The 14,835-nt window shown below is 37.4% G+C and overlaps 1 protein-coding gene and 1 long non-coding RNA gene across 3 annotated transcripts in view; one reads left to right on the top strand and one right to left on the bottom strand.

Moving 5' to 3' along the window:
• Positions 1-1,633: 1,633 nt before the first annotated feature.
• Positions 1,634-14,835, top strand: part of LOC134754235 (protein cycle) — a 191,743-nt gene continuing 178,541 nt past the window's right edge. The window contains exon 1 of one of the 2 annotated variants that reach the window (XM_063690416.1): positions 1,634-1,877. In XM_063690416.1, the coding sequence (XP_063546486.1) occupies positions 1,834-1,877 (44 nt within the window). In that variant the 5' untranslated portion in view covers positions 1,634-1,833. The remainder of the gene's footprint in view (positions 1,878-14,835) is intronic. The other variant, XM_063690418.1, reaches the window with a different exon arrangement.
• On the bottom strand, positions 2,921-3,762 carry LOC134755257 (uncharacterized). The gene is made up of 3 exons (XR_010129025.1): positions 3,626-3,762; positions 3,276-3,370; positions 2,921-3,192 (listed from the first exon to the last, which is right to left on the bottom strand). It is a non-coding gene; the product is annotated as an uncharacterized LOC134755257 (long non-coding RNA).

Genomic DNA, 14,835 nt, shown 5'->3' on the forward strand with positions numbered 1-14,835 from the left:
TGAATGGGCTTGCAGCTCAAAAGGGAAAGTCTTTCAATGTGTTAGCCGTATTTAAGTGTCGCCCATTGAAAGGGTTTTATCGCGGAAAGGGTTGTCCGGTCCCTGACCGTTACAGCTTTAAAGCAGTTTCTCGTCGTATGCGTGTGTGTGGTGCAACGTCGTTAACACAAACACATGCTAACAGTAGGCGCAAAGAGTTGACTTACCACAGAAAATATTAATTTCGCCACAGAATAAATAATAGTGCTACCGTACAGAAAGGAAACCTCCTACAAAACCGAAGTTTGACAGCGGTTCAGGGTCGAATCACGATGTCCCTTTCTAATATATGGCACTATCCCTTTCGGCTATTTAGGGTTGTCAAAATTCAGATCATTATCTTATCTGAGACCACTGTGTGCACGACCGTGCACGCAAAGGGACGTCAAGTTGTGCCAACCCTAATAATTGCTCGGACCAATGCTGAGCCGAACAGAGCCGAGTTTTCCCGAAGCTAGGAGTTTCGCACCCCTGATTTCGCGCCTTTTTCTACTGACAAGTTGGATTGGGTGTGTATACGCTGTGTGCAAGTATACGCTGTCTTGTGTTTCCTTGTGTTGGCGGCAAAGTCGTGGAAAAGTGGCGAAAATGTAAGTAAGTACCTACTGTGTTGGAAAGTGAAGTTTAAATTTACCGCTAAACATGTGCACCTTCAAAAAAGGTATTATAACAATCGTTATAATTTTAACTCGGTTATAAAGGCTAATATCTTAATGATGTGAAAAAATAATTAAATATATATTGTACCTATTATACCGACAAGTTATCGATACAGTCATATGAACATTTTGTCAAGCCCTAGCGTATACAGTTTACATGAATCTAGTATAAACTGGATCGGTCATGAGGGGTGGGGGAAAATGACCGAACGGGATAGTCTTATGTATCTTTCAGTAGGAGTAGCAGAGAAAGCGCTGTTATTGTTTGTCCTTGTCATAGTTTCACTTTTCCACCGCTGCCACAACTGAGGTTGTGGCAAACAAATAAGTACGTGACATGTCATGTTTGTTCGTTGCTTGTTTAATTATTGTTGTTTTGCATGAAATTGTGCTTTCTCTTATGAAATATAGTGATGGTTAGCGTTTTGAATGCTTGAACTTTGATAAAATAATGGTGAATTGTTCTGTAATCGGCTGTAATAGCCGCTCTGAGCAAAAATATGAGATCATAACCTTTCACACGTAAGTACGGTATTTTACACTATGGATGGTATAGAATATATAGTCTCCATGAGCTAAAGCATGACGTTCAAAAACAATCGCTGATTTTCGGTTTGAATGTCAGTGTCATTTGAATGTTGTTGTATTTATTTAATAATTATAGGAGATTTATAATAACCGGAAGTTTGATTCGACTCCACCGGTAGATCTCCTATAGATGCAATAATCAGTAAATTATTGGCACAGCACAAAATTTCGACAAATTCGACAAAATTTGTATCCAAAAATACGACTTACATCATAAAATTCCGAACGTCCCCCTATCATAGTAATGTTTTGACGTTGACATTTGACCATCGCTTGTCAGTTGAATTAGATTCTAATTTCTTGTGTGGTTGGTTTGTGTTAATCCAAAAGTGCGTGCAGTGTTTTTATTGTTTTTGCTTAAAATATTTTGAATCACATTTCTTTTTCAATTCTATTATGAGACATTTTGAAATTAATTCCTTTCGGTAGTACTACTACGTTTTGTTTTATACGTTGTTATTGAACTTTGCGTTTTAAAAGTGAAGCCAAGTTTCGAAGGCATAAAAATCTAATTAGTTCGTGAAGCTTCCATGTTCCTTCAAACAGAATGGACGATTTACTTAACCAACCTAGTTCATCGAAAGGCAGGCAGTAAGTATTTGTAGACAATAAAAAAAATATTCCATACGCCCCTAAAGGATATGTTTTGTTTAAGACAGGTGTCTTCTTGGAGTACATTTTACGTTAGATTTTGCTCTTGACTTTGTTAAACAATTCATTATCTTACTGGTTTAATTTGGTATCTAGAAAGCCTTATCAGATTAAGTTGGCTTCGGTAAAAGTCTCAGTCAATTAATTTAATCATCTCTAGATCTAATTTTTTTCTCCCTTATCCTACAATTTTCTTCAGCATCCTCATATCCCTTATATTATATCGAAAATGATTTCAACACATATATAATATTACAGTCATCAAGTGCTTGATCAGTTTAAATCAATTGCAATTTATGCTTTTGTATGTATAGGTTGAGTTATAGTGGATATAATATTATGTATAGGTGTTTCAGGTGTTTGGTTGATTTATATTCAAGTGTTCAATGCCATTTTATGATCATAGATTATACTTTTTTATTTAGTATTTACAGATGCAACAAAATTCTATTGATGGGTATAGATAGGGTCATTGCACTGGTTTTTATTCAAATTAGAGGAGTTGCCAGCTTTGTAATGCGAAAATAATATCTTAAAGCAGCATTTCTAAAAGTATGGGTCGCAACCCATTGGTGGGTCATTTCATCACACTAAAACACCGAAAATACTTTACAATAGTTTATTTATTTTTGAGTTTTCTATAATTAAAACAATACAAATCTCTTATTCATCCGCTTGAATATTTTCCCCGAGTCGTGATCTAATGTCAATGTCCTTATTCTTCAAAACCGCGGCAATACTATCTGTCACTTGTCAATCATTTTAAAAATAAAACTAAAGGATTGTTCGAGATATCTAATATTCGGCCAACCTGACAATCTAGAAGTTTGTCCTCAAACTCAATCTAGCAGGTACTTAACTTTCACAACTTTATTTTCCAGTGAACCAGTCGAGCCATATTATATTACATTATGTGGCATTTCAACATTTTCAACCTTCACTACACTAGTCTCTAATGTGGCAAATATTCACCTAATGTGACATTTCACTCCGTACCACATTAGTCACTAGTGCAGCCGTGCGAACCTGGTCACTCAGTCTAAAACTTTAACAATATTCACCTGAGGTGACGTTTCACTCCGCACCACACTAGTCACTAGTGCAGCCGTGTGAACCTGGTCACTCAGTCTAAAACTTGAACAATATTCACCTGAGGTGACGTTTCACTCCGCACCACACTAGTCACTAGTGCAGCCGTGTGAACCTGGTCACTCAGTCTAAAACATTAATAATATACACCTAAAGTGCCATTTCACTCCGCACCACACTAGTCACTAGTGCAGCCGTGCGAACCTGGTCACTCAGTCTAAAACTTTAACAATATTCACCTGAAGTGACGTTTCACTCTGCACCACACTAGTCACTAGTGCAGTCGTGTGAACCTGGTCACTCAGTCTAAAACTTTAACAATATTCACCTGAGGTGACATTTCACTCCGCACCACACTAGTCACTAGTGCAGCCGTGTGAACCTGGCACTCAGTCTAAAACTTTAACAATATTCACCTGAGGCGACATTTCACTCCGCACCACACTAGTCACTAGTGGAGCAGTGTGAACCTGGCACTCAGTCTAAAACTTTAACAATATTCACCTGATGTGACATTTCACTCCGCACCACACTAGTCACTAGTGCAGCCGTGTGAACCTGGTCACTCAGTCTAACTTTAAATATTCACCTGAAGTGACATTTCACTCCGCACCACACTAGTCACTAGTGCAGCCGTGTGAACCTGGTCACTCAGTCTAAAACTTTAACAATATTCACCTGATGTGACATTTCACTCCGCACCACACTAGTCACTAATGCAGCCGTGTGAACCTGGTCACTCGCTTAGTTATCAACAAATAACAGCAAAATTGGCAATACTTTCTTGTAACAAAAATATACATGACACTCATAAACAAGAACCTTTTTCTTTACTAATTACATACATCAAATTACTTACGTGGAATAATTACTTTTTAAACAATTATATTTCACTAACTGTTCTTGCTATTCGTTACTTTGTTTCAGATAAATCAACATATCATAATGCGAGTATTTAAAGTCAAATTTATTTTCACTGATCTGCTGAATCTGAATCATCATCATATCAATCATCACAATCATGTACTTTAGCTATGCATTACTGTTTAATACAATCAATAACCTAGACCTTTTTGCATTTTCCTTGTATTGGTGACATCGAACATAGGGCTTCACTCAAGCAAGCCTTATAATCGGTTATCAGTTAGATTAGCCCTGAAAATCAGCATGTTTTCTTGCTTGCATGTCACAGATCTTCTGCGCCTCGAGCGCCTTCCAAGTCACAGTCCGGGGCTTGTGACATAGCTGAATGGTACTCGCCAACTCCAATGTCCCCAATTACTGTGCGCCGCTCAGGCCTGCAAACTCGCACCAATGTTCAGGTGTGCAGACTCACACATACTTTTGCCAGTACATCCTGTAACCATAAGTCAGGGCAATAACTTTGTTCGTCATAATAAAAGCAACCGCCACCGTCATAACATAGTATGTTTGGATTGAACATTTTAAAGTACAGTTGTACCCCTGGGCCTTGCTTACTAAATATTTTCTAATCATTTATCAAAATAATGTTTGATCAGAATGAATTAAATATGACCTAGCGGAGGATACCTGTGCCCAGCGGTGGGATATTGTCTGGTATTAATGACGATGGCTTCAATTACATCAAGATGCACACTTACAAGACAAGTCACATACTCTATCAAGATTCTTAATGAGGTATTGACAGTGAGTCTACTGCCTCATATTAAATAGTACATTTTACAACTAGTGTGAAAAGAATGTCTTTTCACCACTAGTACCGAAGTATCTTGCCACGAGCTGAAAGCGAGTGGCAAGACTCGGTACGAGTGGTAAAAAGACATTTCACACGTGTTGTAAACAGAGATGGGCATTAATCGATTAATCTTTTAGTTAACTAATCAATCGATTAAAAATATCAATCGTCATTTTTTAATCGCGATTAATTTAGTTGCGATTAAATTAGTTGTGAGAATGTTCGAGTAACAACTAAATTAGTTTTAGTTTCAATCGACTAAATTTCACGATTAAATCTATATTAAAACTACGTAGTCGCCCGTTTTTGCATTTTTTATCTTGCAATATGTAACTACAAGTACGTATGTATGTAACATACGGAGGTACTCGTATGTTGTAACTATGTTAGTTTGGGTAGAATTTTGCGACTTATTTTGAAGCAGATATCTTCATCCGATTGAGCTAAAATTATAGTTTAACTTTAGTTTAACTAAATACATATCATGGTTGCTTTTATATTTAATAAACAAAGTTTGATTTATATAATTGTGTTTTTTTAAGTGTTATTTTACTAATGCACAAAGTACCCAGTTCTTATTTACCCTTAGATAAGAGAAATTTAATCCAATTTCAGAGAGATGCACTACTTTAGTAGCAAAATAATAGTGAGAACAGATCTCACTCCTTAGAAACGGTCAAAATATCGTAAGTAATACATGACTATTTTATTTTTAAACATCCGTTAAGATGTCCTAATCAGTCTGTCAACATAGCCATACCGAGATATTCTATTCAATTTGCTTCTAACATTAGTCGCGAGAAAATAGTCTAACTAATTAGTCGATTACAAAATTTAGTTGTCCGAAATCAATCGGCAACTAATTTAGTTGCAACTAAATTAGTTGCACTCTATACAACTAAGATTGATCAATCGTCGTTTTCAATCGTCAGTCGCAATTAATTCTTGTAATCTTAATCGTTAATCGTTAGTCGATTACATTTTGCCCATCTCTGGTTGTAAACGACGTTTTTTAATACAATTGCGAAAAAATAATAAATTAATATATCTTTAGTAGAATCATACCACCAAACCAAACCAAAACCAAAAGTACCTATACAGCTAAGATATGCGAGCTGCCGCAGCCCGCGATACCTTCATACTCGTGCGCGCCCCGGCCGCGGCCGCCGCGGGCCCGGCGCGGGTTGGTCAACGACACCTCCTCATAACTCATGAGGCCCTGGTACCTGCTCCGCGCTAAATTCAATTTTAACTGCGTTTCGAAAGTATAGTTTGGAACTAAAAAGTAAAAAGCACTAGTTCGAGAAATTGAGCTTCTCGCACGCTACGCAGCCACAAAAAGTACTATTTTTGAGCAACTGTATTAAAAATAGGTTTTATAAGCATTCAGGAATGTAAATTAAACGTGATTGTAATCAAAATATTGACCTAAGGTGTAGGTCCAATACTGTAACATGAGCTAATAGCAAGCCATCCTTCGATGTTAATTTTCTACACACAACGTTAATACACCAATAATTTATTTCATTACAACTTTTGTATCAATGATATAGCCAATATATTATTAACATTATTTCAAACATTGTCAGATTTTCCAAGAAAATGGGATGTAGTAATCTATGTTTTGCTTGAAGTATGAAACAGCCAAATACTTCAATGTATTAAAACAAAGAACTTGTGTAGGGAATACTTAACTTTTGTCATAGTAGCAAATGCTCACTGAAAACAATTCCTTGTGCCGTCCAATTTAGTTTAAATTTCCATCAAGCAGCTGCAGTGACCTTTGGGACGGAATTTGGGACATTCTCATTCAATCTTGTATGGCTGATTATATTTCATATACCTCCAAACCTTTTACACATGGCCATATAGAACATTTGAGTGCAATAATTCTTCAACAATTCGGCCTTTGTGGGTATGCAGACACCCAAATCATCATCATCTGCGCATGTAGTTCTCAATTTCGTTACTTTTCATAGCATTCAGTTTGCTCAGTCAGCTTGAACTCGGAACACGTTTTTTTCTACTCGTCGATTATAATCTGTGTATTACAACTTCACATGCAACACTACAACCTTACTTTTTTCAACGTTGGATAGCCTATGGCACTTCCGACTCAAGCATAAGAATTTTATCGATACGGTTTAGTCAATTATAAAAAATTTGAAAATGGAACTTCATACATTTCGATAAAATATTTCTTGTTTAAGGAGACTCGATTCAATGCAAATTAGCCTACTTGAACACGCTGCATCTGCTTTGTGATTGGTTGGCCAACAAAAACATTTTATTTTATGTTGTAGTAGAAACAATTGCTTCATAAGTCAGAAACGCGCATGTGATACCCTTCATATAGCAACATCCATACCGTACGAAAACCGCTTAGCGTTGCTTGTTAGTCTCCATAGGCTACCGTGGCCAAAATCGAGAAAAAACTATCTTAAAATTGAATTTAGCGCGGAGCAGGTACCAGGGCCTCATGAGTTACGAGGAGTCTGGAGGTGTCGTTGACCAACCCGCCGGGGGCACCGGGCCCGGCGCGCGCACGAGTATGAGGGTATCGCGGGTTGCGGCAGCTCGCGTATCGCGGGCTGTATACTTTTGGTTTCGGTTTGGTTTGGTGGTATGATTCTACTAGTTGAAAGTATTATTTTTTTGTCTCGTAGAAAAAGTATTGTATACAATAGTGATATAATCAAGCTTTTCAATCTCGTACCTTAGTTAAGCAACTCAGCAAGCTTCGTTGCTTAAACACGGTACTCGACTGAAAAGCTCTCTATTATATCACAATTGCATAAAATACTATTTCAGTTCTTTGACATCTACGGCCCATTCTTCAACGTTCTTGCCACTTCTGATATAAGAACACACACTAAAACACCGAAAATACTTTACAATAATTTATTTATTTTTGAGTTTTCTATAATTAAAACAATACAAATCTCTTATTCATCCGTTTGAATATTTTCCCCGAGTCGTGATCTAATGTCAATGTCCTTATTCTTCAAAACCGCGGCAATACTATATGTCACTTGTCAAACATTTAAAAAATAAAAGTAAAGGATCGTTCGAGATATCTAATACAAGCTTATATTAAGTGGGCCCTGAAACTACTAGGAACTCTTGAGTGTTACCAATAGTATTGTATGCTCCCTTTTTAACACGTCCAAACATTGAGCCCCAAAAATTGCAGTTTTTGTTAGGTGGGTCGGAGCCCAGTCAACTTTGGGAACCACTGTATCCTTAGATCCTTACTTAAAGATATTGTTTTCATTTTATTTCTTATATTGTTTACTTAAGGTAAATATTACGACACATATAAACATATGTGTCATAACTCGGGGCATGAATACTAGTGATTTTTATTATTAATGTATATTTAAGCATTTGCTCATTGGGAATCCTCTTTTACTGTAAAGTGGTTCCATATCATGTCTAATATTGAGCCTCTTAGGTCCACTTGCACCATTCCACTAACCACTAACCCAGGTTAACCGGTTAAAATTTATTACCATAAGGGCTACTTGCACCATTCACTAACCCGGGGTTAACCAGTTAAACCTAGAGTTACCATGGTTACCAGTAGAGTTTGACACTGGGTTAACTGTTTAGCCGCTTAACCCCGAGTTAGTGGGATGGTGCAAGTGGGCCGTAGCGCCACTTGCACCATCCCACTAACCCAGGGTTGACCGGTTAAAATTTATTTCCTTAAGGGCTACTTGCACCATTCACTAAACCGGGGTTAACCAGTTAAACCTAGAGTTACCATGGCTACCAGTACAATTTGACACTGGGTTAACTGTTTAGCCGCTTAACCCCGAGTTAGTGGGATGGTGCAAGTGGGCCGTAGCCAGGGCTGGGCAAAATACACGCTATGTTTTAATTAAAGTACAGATTACAAAATACTATCCCACACGTATTTAAAATACAAAATACAAAATATTCTATAGTTGTGTATTTGAAATATAAAATACAAAATACAGTATTTTAAGCATTTTTATTTAAAATACAAAATACAAATTACAAAATACAGTCAGTGACCCGTTTTATTAAAGCCTGTAACCGGTAATTTATGCTGTGTTTAAACCTATAAAGAAACGCAGAAAGTGATTGGTTATAGACCTTTAACGCGACCTAGGTGTTAAATAATGTAAATAAAATGTAATGGCTCAAAGTGACTTTGTCCAGTCCTATTTCACGTTAATAACAGAGCAATGTGGGCTGTGGCCGGTGTGGGCATGTTAAGTAAGATGAGTCAATAAAATTAATCAGTAAAAGAAGAATTTCCTTCCATGAACACTAGATTTTTAAATGTACTGTCAGACAAACATCCTCTTGTTGGGGAATGAATAAAACCTGCTAAAGAAATAGTACATTTCGATGCTAGTGCGGAAAGTATGTCATTACCTCACGAGTACCGAGATATCTTGGCACGAGCCGTAGGCGAGTGGCAAGACTCGGGACGAGTGAAGAATGTCATTTCCGCACGTGTATCGAACGACGTTTTTTAATACAGTTGCGAAAAAATAAGAAAAACAACAAGTAAGGAATTCGAAACTTTTATATTATTAATTCTGTGACATCATTGTCATTGACATTATGAAGAGGTGTTTTTTTTTGCTTTTATACGACTAGAATGGATTTTGTTATTATTATTGAACTTAGTTATTGAACCCAATGAAAGTTTTTTTCAAATGCATGTTCTATAAGACAGAAACAATTGTAAATATAAAACATTGTACTATTATTACCTAAATATCGTTATTTACGATTATTTGTGTATCTTATATTTATAAAAACAATATCGAATGTTGCCTTTGGAAACTTAAAACATTCTTGCAGTAAGAAAAAACGCCTCTTCTTTGACAGGTGTTCCGTTCCATTCAGACAACTTATTAAGAACGGTTTTTCAACATTAAAAAATAAACGTGTTATATGAATAATTATGAAGAGGTAAGTAATAATATATGAAATATGCATATTTTCGTATTCTTACATTAACAGTAGGTTTTTATGTTGATTACGACGTTTAAAGGAAACTAATATTAACACTCATCAATAAGTAGTCATGAATTGGAACAAGTATAAATTTAAAAAAATTGGAAAAGTAAAAAGCACTAGTTCGCGAAAACCAACTTTCCGCACGCTAAACAGCCACGAAAAGTAGCACTTTTTGAGCAACTGTATTAAAAACAATCTTTCTACAGGTGCTGATGAGCACAAGCTTGTGTTGAATTGTATGAAAACCTTTTTTATATTTGGATACTGTTCCAGAATTGTAAGCTCTTTGCTTTTATCGTTTAGGAAGCTGACTAACTCTAACTCCATTTTTGATGTCTGTGGTTGATTGTCCCTGTCTACAAAAACAATAAAATCATCATCTTCTTTACTAGCACTGCTACTCCTGCTGCTCCCAGGCATCATCATTTCATGTTTCTTGTGATTTGCCTCTAAAGTATGCATTGCAAGATTTTGAATCCTTTGTCTCTCCTCTGTTGTGATACTTTCTGGCAACCAACGCATTTTGTAACTGGGGTGATAGCAAGATGCTAATATGGCTCCATTTACTTCCGGTGATAGTTTAAAAAACTTATCAAATCGTTTTTCTAAGCTCTCTTTTAGTTGCGGTACAATAGTACTAAAATGCCTCAAATTGCTCACCTGTCGACCTAATGTGGTTCTTACAGATTAAAGTAGGCAGAAGTTTGCCATAGTAACAATTGTTGCCCTGAAGGTAATCTAGAGCTGTAGCAATTGGTTTCAACACTTAAATGAATTCTTCCAAGTATTCAAGTTCTATGGCCGTGAAACTGTTAGTCTTTCCCAATTTATCAAATAAATCGTTTAATTTAAATTTACTTCTCATAAGCTGTACAATTGAGTCATAGAGAGAGTTCCATCGTGTGGGACAAGGATACATCAATTGATGCCCAAGACAGTCTTTTATGATTTCAGATGATTTGGACCTTCTGGACATATTCCACAACAAAGTAAATTTCGCAATTGCTGCATAGTGAACCCTGCTAACACGCGAATTTTTTATGAAATTATTCATGTCTGTCGTGGCCAAAAGACTTAATGTGTGGCTGGCACATCTTAGGTGCCTAGGCAAATATAACTCTCTCTCCCTTGTTTCATCTTCCGTTATATTTACTGGTAACAATATCTCGTCATAAAGAACGTCAGGTGCTGATTCTACTACAACTTCTACAGTATCACTATCTAAAACAACAAAAAATTGTGAGTTGAGTGAGTGATATCAACATTATTAAGGAAAAAATACAGCAGATACTATGGATTGGTTAAGATTTGTTGACATTTATTTATTTAAATAAACCAATTCATAGTATCTGCTGTATTTGTTGAAACATTATGAAACTTTAATTTTCAATTTTCAGATGTTGCTTGAAAACATCTAAAGTACTCTATTATAAAATTTAAATAAATCTTGAGGGACCTTTAAAGATCAAATTATTAACTTGACATTTTCAGAATCATCAAAAGAATAGAAGAAAAATGAGATTTTAAGATAAATATGATCAAAGTGTTTGATGATACTTTCCTCCAGTTAAAATAAGCGGATACACCGCATTCACTTGATTCACTCCATCGCCGCATTCGTCCGGAGTCGTCGTAGACGTACATGGGGAATGAATTTGATTATCCATCGTGGCATTCGTACCAATAAACTATTAATCACACTGGGTTTATACAAATATTTTCCCACTAGCAGAAAACCCGCGTAATGTATCACTCGTGGATTGACACTGAACAGTTGAAGTTTGAAGTTGACATGACACTTACGCTCAGTGTTGCCACAGTGGCCTCTAAAAACGTTCCATTATACGATTATGAAATTCAATAAAATGTATCTTGTAAATGTATTTTATAGCTTTAAGTATTTGAAATACTAAATACGTGCGAGTGCGGTATTTAAAATACTAAATATAAAATACTTTTCTAAGTAGTATTTAAAATACAAACTACTAGGTTGACGGTTTAACCTGGGTTAGTGAATGGTGCAAGGGGCGTTAAGGTAATAATTTTTTCTCAAACATGCTATGTAATATTGATATTACGTTCTTTATATTAGGCTGGGAAGTATCACGTCTCTGGCGCGGCTAGACGAGGGGCCTGTAATGAAATTTCATACAAAGTTGCAGGCCTAGGCCGGGAAGTGGCTCATTTTTAATTTCCATTTCACATATATTTGTGACACAGCATCATGGCATTCAGCCAACAAACAAAACTATAACCAATATTTGCTTATGGTTCGGAATGACATTCTGCCAATACCCCTTTAAAAAAAAACCGGCCAAGTGCGAGTCGCACTCGCGTTCCAAGGGTTCCGTACATTACACAGTTTAAACAATGTATTTTTTATGTGAAACGTGAGTGAAATGTCTTTAAAAAACCCGTAGGGGTAGGATCAAAAACTAAGTAATTAAGTCCGACTCATATTTCTAATAGGTTTTCCTGTGATCTATAGGTAAAGATCTATTTTGTGTATTTTTTTCAAAAGATTTGACTCAGTAGTTTCGGAGATAAAGGGGGGAATGGTCATTTTTTGCCTATTTTCTTAAAAACCTTCTAAACTGTTTATCCTAAAATTATAATATATATATTTCCGTTACATGTCCGTCTTTGGGTCACAAACTTACATATGTGTACCAAATTTCAACTTAATTGGTCCAGTAGTTACGGAGAAAATAGGCTGTGACTACCTATAGTGATGTGCCGTTCTCGAGAAAGTGCGGGCATGTTCTCGAGTATATTCTCTCGGGCGGAAATTTCCGAGAAAGTACAAAATATGTGTACGAATTCAGATTTTTTTTGTTAGTGTATCATTCTATAAGTGTCTAATAAATGTTTAAAATAGTTTGAAAAGATGGCGTAGCTGTCAGGTGTAACAGCTCCTCCGTACAGTTTATAATATTAAAATATTCCGCGTGGAAAACAACGCGAGTTTCTAAGTGCATTACAAGGGTAAAAGTGCTACGAACCTATGGTAATGTTTATGTGCATGTGGATTCCGGGCGCGAGGCAGAACAGTGGTTCATGTATCGAGGGCGATGTTCTTCACAAACCACTATGAATCGACTTGGTGGCATCACATCACAACACAAACAATCACACAAGGGAGGTATTAACATATCTATGTTGAAAACAAACGGGCGGAGTCGCGGCGGCATCTCAGCGCGAGGAGTAATTGTGCACTGTTGATTAATCTGTGTTCAGTGAAGTTAATAAGGTTAGCGGATAAATACTTTTTCTCAAAAATGGACGGCAAAGTCGACGTTGCCGGTTAAAATGTAGGTCGCAAAATTCGTAGTTTATGGTCAGTCAAAAAATTAAAAAGTTAAAAACATTGCAGTCTCGATTTCGGGACTGCAATGTTGCATATAAATTCCATTATTTGTCTAGTTCCAAACTTTTTAAAAGTTGAAGTGGCCATATCAAATGAAGGCATAGGTCCATTAAACAGCCAAACAGATAATCAGTACTTATTATTATAATGTTGGTACCGCGACTATTTAGGTGTCTCAAATAGGTTGGCGTATTTTCAGCAGAAAAATACACTTCTATTTTTATTAAAAAAAAGGCGGCAAAGCAAATCTTTTTACTTTTTCTGTGAAAATATATACCTATACATAAGAACGTTGCTTCTGTAAAATATTTCTATTATATTTGTATTTATTGCGCCATTTTTGAGAAAAGCACTATATATGACTCGGCTGGAAGGCTACTTGCTGGCTTCGGATTCAATTAAACGGACTCCCAAGGTCGTCCGTTTAAAACGAATCCTCAGCCAGCAAGTAGCTACTTCCGAGCCTCGACAATAATGTACTATTTTTTGTGCCATCTGGAGGGTGGATTAAACGTATGCTACGACGGAGATTACCTGTGCATATTGGAGTCGTATTTCGGCAGCCTGGCATAGTTGCGACGGCGCCGTGGCGTGAGGAGCGATTCTTAAGATTCTACTACACAAGTGTTCCGGGTTCAAATCTCAAAATTGGACTTTTTTTTTTGGTCTGCTTTATTGCGAAGGTCAGTTTTTTGTTTATTACTAGTTTTGATGCACTTGTAATAATTATTTTATAATTGTGTTGTACATTTTATTTTAGAAATCATTAAATTTAAGGGGCCATTTTAGCTTGTTCGTAGTACTTATTTGTGGATTGAGAGTAATTGTTTTATTTCTTGTTTTTTGTGTGTATGCTCGCGATTTAAGTACCGACCCTGATTGATTTTATTCTGTTTAATGCTAGCCATGAGTGACCCCTCTTCAACTCAACAAAGACGTATTGTTGTCCCCACTGCCCCAGTTCAACAAGAGAATTTACTGCTCATGGACTTGCAGTGCACATTGGGCACAAGCACAAGGGTTCGCCCCGTGCGAATTCCTCCGGATCCGCGCAAACGTTGCCACAGCCAGTGCAAACGGATGTCCCCAGTTCTATAGGGCTGGATGACCTAGCGGCCCTTAAGAAGTCGGTGCGGGTGCTGCGTCATATTCCTAAGGGAGCTCGGAGTCTGGCGGCGGGTAAACTGAGTGGCCTGATCGATAGTTGTGTCAGCGCGAACGGTGAAAATGAATGGTTTGCTTTACTGTCTTTCGCCTATTCCGCATTGCGAGTGCCTGATGCTGCGGTTAAGGGTAACCTGACCACTAAGGTCAAGCGGAATATAGATTCGACGGGAGGTTTCGACGGTGTGGATGTCATGGTCTCCGACCCAAAAACCTCCAGTTCATCCTCGGTTCTGAAGACGATCGAATCTAAAGTTTTCGAGGGTGATCTCAGGGGGGCAGTACGGGTGCTAATGTCGGAGGACGCAATGGCCCCATCTTCTTCAGAAACTCTTGTTGCCTTGCAGTCTAAACACCCGGCCCCTTTTCGACCGCTACTTTTTCCGCAGGAGCCAGATAGATCCTTTGTTGCATTGACGGTGGAGCCAAGGGACGTAGCTCAGGCTCTCGGCTCCTTCAACAGCAGTTCTGCCGCTGGCTTGGACGGCATTCGTCCAGCGCACCTAAAGGAACTTACGTCCAGCTCGGCGGGTGATAATGGTTTCCGGCTACTTGAGTCC

The sequence above is a fragment of the Cydia strobilella genome, chromosome Z, assembly GCF_947568885.1.
Source record: "Cydia strobilella chromosome Z, ilCydStro3.1, whole genome shotgun sequence".
NCBI classification, from domain to species: Eukaryota; Metazoa; Arthropoda; class Insecta; order Lepidoptera; family Tortricidae; genus Cydia; species Cydia strobilella.